The sequence below is a fragment of the Protomyctophum parallelum genome (assembly GCF_964188405.1).
Source record: "Protomyctophum parallelum genome assembly, chromosome: 1".
NCBI classification, from domain to species: domain Eukaryota; kingdom Metazoa; phylum Chordata; class Actinopteri; order Myctophiformes; family Myctophidae; genus Protomyctophum; species Protomyctophum parallelum.
Window position 1 is genome coordinate 5,429,983 of NC_139697.1, and position 12,916 is coordinate 5,442,898.

The window sequence follows — 12,916 nt, forward strand, 5'->3', positions numbered from 1 at the left end:
TGATATCATCCCTAATAATAATAATAAAGAAAACATGGTGGATGAACCAGTGGACATGACTGCTAGGAGATGGTGAGAGCGCTGATATCATCCCTAATAATAATAATAAAACATGGTGGATGAACCAGTGGACATGACTGCTAGGAGATGGTGAGAGCGCTGATATCATCCCTAATAATAATAAAACATGGTGGATGAACCAGTGGACATGACTGCTAGGAGATGGTGAGAGCGCTGATATCATCCCTAATAATAATAAAACATGGTGGATGAACCAGTGGACATGACTGCTAGGAGATGGTGAGAGCGCTGATATCATCCCTAATAATGACTGCTAGGAGATGGTGAGAGCACCGATATCATCCCTAATAATGACTGCTAGGAGATGGTGAGAGCGCTGATATCATCCCTAATAATAATAATAATATGAACCAGTGGACATGACTGCTAGGAGATGGTGAGAGCGCTGATATCATCCCTAATAATAATAAAACATGGTGGATGAACCAGTGGACATGACTGCTAGGAGATGGTGAGAGAGCGCTGATATCATCCCTAATAATAATAATAAAGAAAACATGGTGGATGAACCAGTGGACATGACTGCTAGGAGATGGTGAGAGCGCTGATATCATCCCTAATAATAATAATGAAAACATGGTGGATGAACCGGTGGACATGACTGCTAGGAGATGGTGAGAGCGCTGAGATCATCCCTAATAATAATAATGAAAACATGGTGGATGAACCAGTGGACATGACTGCTAGGAGATGGTGAGAGCGCTGATATCATCCCTAATAATAATAATAAAGAAAACATGGTGGATGAACCAGTGGACATGACTGCTAGGAGATGGTGAGAGCGCTGATATCATCCCTAATAATAATAATAAACATGGTGGATGAACCAGTGGACATGACTGCTAGGAGATGGTGAGAGCGCTGAGATCATCCCTAATAATAATAATGAAAACATGGTGGATGAACCAGTGGACATGACTGCTAGGAGATGGTGAGAGCGCTGATATCATCCCTATTAATAATAATATGAACCAGTGGACATGACTGCTAGGAGATGGTGAGAGCGCTGATATCACCCCTAATAATAATAATAAACATGGTGGATGAACCAGTGGACATGACTGCTAGGAGATGGTGAGAGCGCTGAGATCATCCCTAATAATAATAATGAAAACATGGTGGATGAACCAGTGGACATGACTGCTAGGAGATGGTGAGAGCGCTGATATCATCCCTAATAATAATAAAACATGGTGGACGAACCAGTGGACATGACTGCTAGGAGATGGTGAGAGCGCTGATATCATCCCTAATAATAATAATAAACATGGTGGATGAACCAGTGGACATGACTGCTAGGAGATGGTGAGAGCGCTGAGATCATCCCTAATAATAATAATGAAAACATGGTGGATGAACCAGTGGACATGACTGCTAGGAGATGGTGAGAGCGCTGATATCATCCCTATTAATAATAATAAAGAAAACATGGTGGATGAACCAGTGGACATGACTGCTAGGAGATGGTGAGAGCGCTGATATCATCCCTAATAATAATAAAACATGGTGGATGAACCAGTGGACATGACTGCTAGGAGATGGTGAGAGCGCTGATATCATCCCTAATAATAATAAAACATGGTGGATGAACCAGTGGACATGACTGCTAGGAGATGGTGAGAGCGCTGATATCATCCCTAATTATAATAATAAAGAAAACATGGTGGATGAACCAGTGGACATGACTGCTAGGAGATGGTGAGAGCGCTGATATCATCCCTAATAATAATAAGAATAAACCACACTCTGCTAAATGGTAAATGGTAAATGGTGCATTTATATAGCGCCTTTATCCAAGGCGCTTTACAGAGATTGTGCATTACATTCACCCATTCACACATACATTCATACACCGATGGCAGCGGAAACCATGCAAGGCACCAACTAGCACATCGGGAGCAATTAGGGGTTCAGTGTCTTGCTCAAGGACACTTCGACAGTAACTCTGGGGGAGCCCGGGTTCGAACTGGCAACCTTACGGTTACCATCCAGGCACTCTACCCCTGAGCCACCGCCGCCTGTTTCATAATCTTTCCAATGTGTTCTCACACTTTCACATTTCTTTCCTAAAACATACAACATCATGACTCGTTCTCAATTCATTAGCATGAATCCAACATATTAATATTAATTTGAAAAGATGAACAAACAAAATAAACAAACATTCATTTCCACGACATGATGATGATGAAAGTGCTGTTAAACAAGTCTATGAAGCTATCGATGAAATCTATATGAACCAGTTTAATCACAATTAAACACCATGTTATACAATGTCTAGTGGGCCTCCCAGCTTCATCTCTCTCCACTAATTGGCGTAGAAAGAAAACCGCGTTGAAGACCCCTGGTATACAGAATTACAGTAGCAGAAAAAAGTCATGGGTGTCACATTTATTGTATATTTGTCTTTAATGGCGATTACTTGTACGACAATTTATCGTCGACAAAGAATGTTTATATTCTGAATGTCCATGCATGCTGTAGCTAAGCTCCCCACAGTGCATGAAATGTCCCCATCGTCCACACGTGACGTTTTGGACGTAATGCTCTAGTTCCAACGCAGCTATATAGAGACAGACGCCACATAGCTGAGTCCCCAAAGACACAGTGCCAATGTCACCTCCTCAACCAGGACATGTCCTGTCCTCCGCATGACAGTGGACCAGAGAGTTGAGATTTAGTTAAAACCCATTTTGGGGGCGGGAGCCCCTTTTGGTGTTAGCATTATGTTATGCTTTAGCTAGTGAAAAATAGCAGATCTACAGGTCTGCTATTTTTGAAAAATCGAAGAACGACTGGAAACATAGCTTTTTCAGAAAACTGTAGAAGACATTTTTAGAATCTGATCTCAGGTCAAAATGGGTTAAATAAACCATTAAGACCTGAGGCTGATGCTATAAATGCCTGCTAAATCAGTGGTGCTCAAACGTTTCTTGTGCCAAGGACCCCCAACATTATATGTGTATGATCTGAAGAGGATTTGTGCCAGGGTCCCCCCAGAAGAAGATGTGTGTTAAAAGAAAATCAAAATGATATACTAGTCCATACCCGTGCCGTGTGCGGGCATAAGAACAGCCACGCAGTCACGTGAGGTGACTGCATGCCTTCACGGTACTTTAGTTTGTGCTGTGCTGTGCTTTGCTGTGCTGTGCTGTGCTGTGCAGTGCTGTGCTGTGCTGTGCTTTGCTGTGCTGTGCTGTGCAGTGCTGTGCTGTTGCTGTGCTGTGCTGTGCTGTGCTGTGCTGTGCTGTGCTTTGCTGTGCTGTGCTGTGCTGTGCTGTGCTGTGCTGTGCTGTGCTTTGCTTTGCTGTGCTGTGCTGTGCTGTGCTGTGCTGTGCTTTGCTGTGCTGTGCTGTGCTGTGCTGTGCTGTGCTGTGCTGTGCTGTGCTGTGCTGTGCTGTGCTTTGCTGTGCTGTGCTGTGCTGTGCTGTGCTGTGCTTTGCTGTGCTGTGCTTTGCTGTGCTGTGCTGTGCTGTGCTGTGCTGTGCTGTGCTGTGCTGTGCTGTGCTTTGCTGTGCTGTGCTGTGCTGTGCGGTGCGGTGCTGTGCTGTGCTGTGCTGTGCTGTGCGGTGCTGTGCTGTGCTCTCTCCTCACCACTCTCCCTCCCCCTCTCTCACTGCCACTTATATTGGCTCATGTGCCACACCCGTTGTGCAATGCTCAGCCAATCACAGTCTGAGGACGCATTCTGACCATTCTGAGGACGCAATCTCTAGAATGAGTAGTTACTAGTCCATACCCGTTCTGGGATAAGACTTTAAACATTTCAGATATCTAAAATATGACTCAAACTAAATGGGAACTTTAATCAAAAGACTATGACTAAAACTAAACAGGAGCTTTAATCAAACGACAATGACTAAATGCTGTCAAAATGAACACCTGTCTGGGCGTCTCTTCCAGGAGTTCCAGCGAGGCGGAGAGAGAGAGACGCAGCCCGTCTCCGGACGTCATCATCCTGTCGGACAACGAAGCGTCCAGTCCCAGGAGCTCGCCACGGCCCGAGGACCGCCTGCACCACGCCAACCTGGAAATGTATAAGGTAAGAATAAGAATAATACACATGTTCAAGGTATACCTCTGGTGTAAGTGCATGTTTAGTGCCATGATTTGCCATGATTGCCATGTGCCATGATTTCTTTCCCCCCTAAAACACAATCATCAGGTACTATGATTATACCATTCTGACCGGGCACCCATTTTGGTGTCGGCATCATGTTATGCTTTAGCTATTTAAAAATAGCAGATCTACAAGCTCATATCGCGCCACCGAGTGGCGCGATACGAGCTTGTAGGTCTGCTATTTTTTTTTAATCGAAGAACGACTGACATTTTTTAAATCTGATCTCAGGTCAGAATGGGTTAATCAGACCAGTGTGTGTCCAGTGGAAACCTCGTGTGAATCTGATCTCAGGTCAGAATGGGTTATACAAGGAGGAAGATGTTTTTTTTTCCGTGTACAGAACGTGTTAAAATGATGATTTCATGGGGCAACACCCACCAGTTCATTAGTAGTATACCTGCTTTTCACCCACCTGAATTTAGGCCTCGCCCACAGCTGTGTGTTGTATGATAACGGGGGAGGGGTTAACCCATTCTGACCTGAGATCAGATTCATACCAGGTTTCCACTGGACAACACACTGGTCTGATGAACCCATTCTGACCTGAGATCAGATTCTAAAAATGTCAGTCGCTCTTCGATTTTTCAAAAATGGCAGACCTACAAGCTCGTATCGCGCCACTCGGTGGCGCGATATGAGCTTGTAGATCTGCTATTTTTCAATAGCTAAAGCATAACATGAGGCTGACACCAAAATGGGTGCCCGGTCAGAATGGGTTAAGGTTATGATGTCACTAAAGGGGTATATTTTCGATTGGGCCTTTTGACTCAAAGGCTTTCAGCTTTTAGGAAGAAACCAAAAAATACACAGGGAAGACATATTTGAATATTATAACCACACCTGAGGGTCTGTTAGAGTAATGTTAACTCCATGGACACAGAAAAACACACAGAAAAAGTAAAAGAAAATCACAGCACTCCATCTTGGAGCCGCTGCTGTAATGTGTGTGTGTGTGTGTGTGTGTGTGTGTGTGTGTGTGTGTGTGTGTGTGTGTGTGTGTGTGTGTGTGTGTGTGTGTGTGTGTGTGTGTGTGTGTGTGTGTGTGTGTGTGTGTGTGTGTGTGTGTGTGTGTGTGTGTGTGTGTGTGTGTGTGTGTGTGTGTGTGTGTGTGTGTGTGTGTGTGTGTGTGTGTGTGTGTGTGTGTGTGTGTGTGTGTGTGTGTGTGTGTCCAGGGTAAGACGGACGAGGAGCGGCAGCATATGATCAAAGCCCTCCGAGAGGAGTTGCGTCTGGAAGAGGCTCGCCTGGTGTTGCTGAAGAAGCTGCGACAGAGCCAGCTGCAGAAGGAGAACGTCGTGCAAAAGGTGACGGCTTCCTTCGCGGCTTGGGATGGGGATCGCATGTTTGTTTCTAACCCATTGACACCAATTTCTGAAAAATAGCAGATCTACAAGCTTGTAGCTCATATTTGAAATGTTTTGCTTTTCTTAGGTTAATATTTGGCAATCTGGCCAATGTTTGTCTTTTTTATATATACTAGTCCTTACCCGTTGTGAGATATTTGCCCCCCCCCCCCCTTGTGGCCGTGAAGGGTACTGCGCCCGGGTGCGTTTGTAATTGACTAATAAATAAATTAATAATCATTAATGTGTCAAATCGAAAAAAGGGCTTTGTTACGCCCTCCATATTCATATGGTCAATGCCTGTGTGAAAAGTGGGAGTGATTGGTGCAGGCAGTAAGGAGCTAAGGCACTGTTTCTGACAGACAGACGGACACACGGACACACACTCAGACATTCGGTTAATTATAGTATGATGATGATGATTACAGTTTGATTACTTTTGAAGCATGGTCTTATTTTTGTTTATTTTTCGTTTTACATTAATTGTTTTGAAAGACCTTTTGATTAAATGTTTTTTTTTTAATGAATCTATCTATCTATCTATCTATCTATCTATCTATCTATCTATCTATCTATCTATCTATCTATCTATCTATCTATCTATCTATCTATCTATCTATCTATCTATCTATCTATCCATCCACAATTAAGAAGTAGTGAAAATTGCCAATCTACAAGCTCACAACGCGTCGGTTCGCGCTGTGTTGTGCACTTGTAGATCTGCTATTTTTACTAGTTTGGTTCCCGGGCAAATGACTAGTTTCTCTTTTGGGTCACAGGCTAAAAGGTTTGGGAACCACCACTGGTTCTAATCATGCATGTCAGTGTGTTAACAGTAGGGGGTGCTGTTGTGTTTGTCGTCAGGTTCCGGTGGTCCAGAACACGCAGTCCTCGGCGCAACCCCCTCCCATGCACAACTCCGGCGCGCTGAGCAAACTGCCGATCCGCCCCGGAATGCACACCCCAGAGTCCCAGAACCTACGCACTGCACAGGTCTGTGTGTGTGTGTGTGTGTGTGTGTGTGTGTGTGTATTACTAATCTTGTGAGCACTGCTTTATAATTTTTAGTCCACGATTTTTTTAACTCTTTTTTTTCACCCGGTGCCAATTACCTAAGCTGTAATCCTGGGCGCTACTCTTCAACCTGGAGAGATCCTTTCCCCCCTTTTGTGAGGGTATACCTTACCTACCCTAGGGGACACGGGGAGAACACAAACTCCACACAGAAAGGCCCTTTCATCCAACCGCGTTTGGGCACCTAGGGTATGAGTGCCCGGGCGGCGGTGGCTCAGGGGTAGAGTGCCTGGATGGAAACCGTAAGGTTGCCAGTTCGAACCCGGGCTCCCCCAGAGTTACTGTCGAAGTGTCCTTGAGCAAGACACTGAACCCCTAATTGCTCCCGATGTGCTAGTTGGTGCCTTGCATGGTTTCCGCTGCCATCGGTGTATGAATGTGTGTGTGAATGAATGTAATGCACAATCTCTGTAAAGCGCCTTGGATAAAGGCGCTATATAAATGCACCATTTACCATTTTAGTGCTGATGACACGGAGGAGAGAACACGCCCCCAACGTCCCCGGCGGGAATCGAACCCGGGACCTTCTAGCTGTGAGGCGACAGCGCTAATCGTTTTTACTCGTTTTTTATTCACTGTTTGAGTCTACTTGAAACCGGGAACCGAGAAATAACATGGTCGCAAAAACACAACTCCTGTCCACTCCCATTCTGTATCGTTCCACTTCCTCGTCCACCACCATTGCAAAAACGGGAACGCATGCCATGGACCGTTTGACAAACGTTTTTGTTTTGTTTTTGCACGGCAAAATGCTCCGTTATTATCGGCGGGTGTGCGATAGTAGTGGAGATAAATATTCTGAGACTACTTCAAAGTTAAAGACAAAAACAAAAAAAAAGAAAGCTGACAGTGGGTGGTAAATTATGATTTATGAGCTGGCGTTGAATGAGTTATTTAATGCTGGAGCTGGCCGGAGCTCGACTCCTGGCCGGACCTGCCCCCTGCACCTCTGGAAGGTGTTCCATTACCTCAAATGCACATATAATACAAGACCGTTTCATTTAGACTATTTATTATTGATTCAGCATTCACATTTTCCTGCAATGGAAAAGAACCGTGGATTAAACTGAGTTAGGTTTGTCAATCGAAAACTGACGGGTTCATGGGTTCTGACAGAAATTAAGCACAGCTTGTGTAGACCAAATCCAAATAACCCTGACACAAGTATACTGTAGTAGTATTTGAGAAATAGACATTGTGAGGACCATTTTCACAAGAGAAATGGCTGTTTTTATTGTGAAAAGAGATACGGGGAGTTAGGTTCACAATTAGTAAAAGATTCAGGTTGTGATTTATGATCTATTCTACAAGGTTGCATCGTAACACGTTGTGAGCTTGTAGATATTCTATTTTCGGCTTTAGGTTTAGGGGGGAAAAAAAACATTAATGTCCTCATAAGTATAGTGGTGCGTGCGTGTGTTTGTGTGTGTCTTTGTTCTGTGGTGTGCACATCCCCCTCCCCCAAAATCGATACCCTTTGTATTGATCTTCATTGTCTCATTGGAGATTTCTGTGCCTGCGTGTGACCACTGTATCCAATCTGTGTCAATTCCTTTCCTTTACCAGGCCAGTTAATGTGCATACTGCCCCCTAGTGGGATTGTGAATCCTGCACCATATTTTAGCTTCATGTACTCGTATGCTGAGTTGCTGATAGATGTTGGAAATATTATGTTCAGCTAATTAGACAACCTACATTAATGGGTTAACTGTAATACTATCTCTGGACTGATTCTATATATACACAGTTTTCTGTCATCATCACAATACAGTAACTGCATAGTGAATATTAATATTGAACCCTTTGTGCCACTGCAGGGTCACACGGTCATCCGGTCGGCTCCCAACGCCACGATGGCCCCCATGTTGCTGTCCCAGCGGATCATGGCCCAGAGCCCGGCCCAGATGCAGGGCCAGCGGCTGGTGTCCAAGCCTGGCATGATCCGTAGCTCCTCTGGTACCATCATGGGCAACGCTGTCACCTACCAGCAGGTACAATGCTACACCACTCTTATCCCATCTACTGCCAAGGACCGTGAAGTATATTTCATACCATACAGAGGAGTAATGTGCACGGCAGACATGAGATGAGATGAAGTTCCATGATGTTTATTTCAACGAAGTACAGCACAGCAGTGAAGCATAGCATAATTAAGCTCACGCCAGCCAGCAAAGTGGCTCACGTCTCCCCATGTAGGCTTGCGCCACTGACTGACAACTCATTGTATATTTGGTCACTACTTTAAGCACTCTACATTGGCGTGGGGGTCGACATTTGTTGCATAATATGTAAAACCAAAGTCTTTCATCAACCTGTCTGTCTCAAACTCCTTTGTTATACAAATACAGTAGGCTAGCCACCGGCAGCTCCAGGATATATCACCCTGCAGGCCCGACACCCTAGATGCTAATCACCAAAAATAGGTCTACACAAGAGCATGTCAATCACACAAGGAAGAAGATCATTGTATAATTATGGAATCCCATATTCTTCAACCACTTTCTCCACTTTGGACCCCACTGCAGAGGAGTCAAGGACCACTTCGTTTTTTGTTCTTCTTAGTTTTAATTCCGTGAGATCGCTGTCCAGACCACCGTCTAGCAGCGTCTCCGTTGCTATAGGCGAACACTAAACATCGAATGGTATGACTCCTTAGGTGAAAAGCCCACTTCAATGTTAACCGGAAATGTAAAACCCTTTTTATCTCTGATTCTTTTCTCAGATTGAGAGTTTTTGATCAAAGCGCCGATTTTCACGGCTCATAACTATTGCTACAATATTAACGTTTCGGGTGACTTTTAAAAAGATGGAAGCTAAATCATTTACCTTGCCGATTTTTACTTCCAATCCAATTCTGTCAGTAAATGATTTAAGATGATTGTGGCTATATAATTAACACATTTAGCTGGGGAACCCCTTCAAGGACCCATGGGGGTCCCCGGACCCCACTTTGACAACCAATGCCTTATACAGACGACACATTAACCCATTCTGAACGGGCACCCATTTTGGTGTTGGCATCATGTCATGCTTTAGCTATTTAAAAATAGCAGATCTACAAGCTCATATCGCGCCACCGAGTGGCGCGATACGACCTTGTAGGTCTGCTATTTTTGAAAAATCGAAGAGCGACTGACATTTTTTTAATCTGATCTCACGTCAGAATGGGTTAATCAGACCAGTGTGTTGTCCAGTGGAAACCTCGTATGAATCTGATCTCAGGTCAGAATGGGTTAACAGCAATATCAGCATCATTGTCTGTCTGTCTGTCTGTCTGTCTGTCTGTCTGTCTGTCTGTGCACCGGCAGGCCTCCAGCCAGCAGGTGTCAGCCTCACAACGCTCCGGCTCCACCACAGCGGCCATGTACATGAACCTGGCCCAGATGCAGGCGGTGGCTGCAGCCGCGGCCCCCGGAGGGCCCCTGGGGGCGGGGCCAGGGGCCGTCAGCCCCTCCACCATGTCCAGCACGCCGGGGGGCGGGGCCTCCGTGCAAGGCTCCATGGCCGACCAGGTACGATCATTGTTATTACACTGGAATCGCTATTATCCCATTCTGACCTGAGATCAGATTCATACGAGTTTTCCACTGGACACACACTGGTCTGATTAACCCATTCTGACCTGAGATCAGATTCTAAAAATGTCAGTCGTTCTTCGATTTTTCAAAAATAGCAGACCTACAAGCTCGTAGCGCGCCACTCGGTGGCGCGCTATGAGCTTGTAGGTCTGCTATTTTTCAATAGCTAAAGCATGACATGATGCCAACACCAAAATGGGTGCCCGGTCAGAATGGGTTATTTGATATAATCACAAATATGTTTTGCATAAAAATGTCCGTTCACCTGTGTAAATGAATCTTTGTTGAATAATGGAAATAGCAGATCTAGCCCTTGTAGATCAGCTATTTCCATTATTTTTAAAGAATTCGGAAATTATCAAATGATTACATCTAGCCCGTATATTATTTTGTTTGATTATTGGTAATGGTCACTGTCAGCCCGCTGGAAATTTCTTTTTTTTCCCAAAGCCAAACAGAAATTGCATTTCGAATTATGTTCCAATAATTATCAACGACAAAGAATTAAATGATCAATTGTAATTATATGCGTGATGATTTAATTGTCAACTAAAAAGAATGTCCTGCTGGTCAGTGGTGTGAAGTATTTCCAATTTTCTATACTATTTCTTATACTACATCTCAGAGGAAAATATTGTACTTTAATAATACTTTAGTAATAATATATATACACTTTAGTTACTAGTTACTTTGTAGATTGAGATTATTATTACAAAAACATACATGAACCACTTCAGCCCTATTTAACCTTTGGCTATTTGACACTAGTCAATTAGCAGATCTACAAGCTCACAACGCGATGCAATACAAATATTTCTATACGTTTTAGACATGAAATAGGACATTTTTCATAATGGGTACTTTTACTGTTGGTACTTTAACTTTTACGCAAGTAAATTTAGAATTCTGGACTTGTAAGAGTGTTTCTACATTGCAGTATTGATAAAAAACATGTTGTTTGAACAACAGGCCAGTAGCCAAGCTGCAGCCAAGCTGGCCCTGCGGAAGCAGCTGGAGAAGACCCTGCTGGAGATCCCCCCGCCCAAGCCCCCCGCCCCGCTCCTCCACTTCCTGCCCTCTGCCGCCAACAGCGAGTTTATCTACATGGTGGGCCTGGAGGAGGTGGTCCAGAGCGTCATAGACAGCCAAGGTGAGTTTATCTACATGGTGGGCCTCATGGAGGAGGTGGTGCAGAGCGTCATAGACAGCCAAGGTGAGTTCATCTACACGGTGGGCCTGGAGGAGGTGGTCCAGAGCGTCATAGACAGCCAAGGTGAGTTCATCTACATGGTGGGCCTCCTGGAGGAGGTGGTCCAGAGCGTCATCGACAGCCAAGGTGAGTTCATCTACATGGTGGGCCTGGAGGAGGTGGTGCAGAGCGTCATAGACAGCCAAGGTGAGTTCATCTATAGGTGGGCCTCATGGAGGAGGTGGTCCAGAGCGTCATAGACAACCAAGGTGAGTTCATCTACATGGTGGGCCTCCTGGAGGAGGTGGTCCAGAGCGTCATAGACAGCCAAGGTGAGTTCATCTACACGGTGGGCCTCATGGAGGAGGTGGTCCAGAGCGTCATAGACAGCCAAGGTGAGTTCATCTACATGGTGGGCCTCCTGGAGGAGGTGGTCCAGAGCGTCATAGACAGCCAAGGTGAGTTCATCTACATGGTGGGCCTCCTGGAGGAGGTGGTCCAGAGCGTCATAGACAGCCAAGGTGAGTTCATCTACATGGTGGGCCTCCTGGAGGAGGTGGTCCAGAGCGTCATAGACAACCAAGGTGAGTTCATCTACACGGTGGGCCTCATGGAGGAGGTGGTCCAGAGCGTCATAGACAGCCAAGGTGAGTTTATCTACATGGTGGGCCTCATGGAGGAGGTGGTCCAGAGCGTCATAGACAGCCAAGGTGAGTTCATCTACATGGTGGGCCTCATGGAGGAGGTGGTCCAGAGCGTCATAGACAGTCAAGGTGAGTTCATCTACATGGTGGGCCTCCTGGAGGAGGTGGTCCAGAGCGTCATAGACAACCAAGGTGAGTTCATCTACACGGTGGGCCTCATGGAGGAGGTGGTCCAGAGCGTCATAGACAGCCAAGGTGAGTTTATCTACATGGTGGGCCTCATGGAGGAGGTGGTCCAGAGCGTCATAGACAGCCAAGGTGAGTTCATCTACATGGTGGGCCTCATGGAGGAGGTGGTCCAGAGCGTCATAGACAGCCAAGGTGAGTTCATCTACATGGTGGGCCTCATGGAGGAGGTGGTCCAGAGCGTCATAGACAGCCAAGGTGAGTTCATCTACACGGTGGGCCTGGAGGAGGTGGTCCAGAGCGTCATAGACAGCCAAGGTGAGTTCATCTATAGGTGGGCCTCCTGGAGGAGGTGGTCCAGAGCGTCATAGACAGCCAAGGTGAGTTCATCTACATGGTGGGCCTCCTGGAGGAGGTGGTCCAGAGCGTCATAGACAGCCAAGGTGAGTTTATCTACATGGTGGGCCTCCTGGAGGAGGTGGTCCAGAGCGTCATAGACAGCCAAGGTGAGACTGAGACCCCTTGGTCTTCATTCTCATGTCAAAGACCAGGGGGTTTTCAACCTGTGGGTCGCGACCCCTATAGTGGGGTCGCCAAATTATTTTGGGGAGTCCCCAAAATATATAAAAAATATATATTATTATTTGTTTGCAACTGAATGGCTGGAAAATGAAGAGTACATAGTACATGCATAAACT

The 12,916-nt window shown here is 45.5% G+C and overlaps 1 protein-coding gene across 3 annotated transcripts in view; it reads left to right on the forward strand.

The window, feature by feature from the left end:
* The window catches only part of gatad2b (GATA zinc finger domain containing 2B), a 66,501-nt gene that overhangs the window by 48,066 nt on the left and 5,519 nt on the right, over positions 1-12,916 (forward strand). For 2 of the 3 annotated variants that reach the window (XM_083768661.1, XM_083768662.1), the window contains 6 exons: positions 3,985-4,123; positions 5,377-5,508; positions 6,412-6,540; positions 8,439-8,612; positions 9,930-10,133; positions 11,169-11,349. In XM_083768661.1, the coding sequence (XP_083624787.1) occupies positions 3,985-4,123; positions 5,377-5,508; positions 6,412-6,540; positions 8,439-8,612; positions 9,930-10,133; positions 11,169-11,349 (959 nt within the window). Of the gene's footprint in view, positions 1-1,738; positions 1,780-3,984; positions 4,124-5,376; positions 5,509-6,411; positions 6,541-8,438; positions 8,613-9,929; positions 10,134-11,168; positions 11,350-12,916 lie in introns of those variants that run through there. The other variant, XM_083768663.1, reaches the window with a different exon arrangement.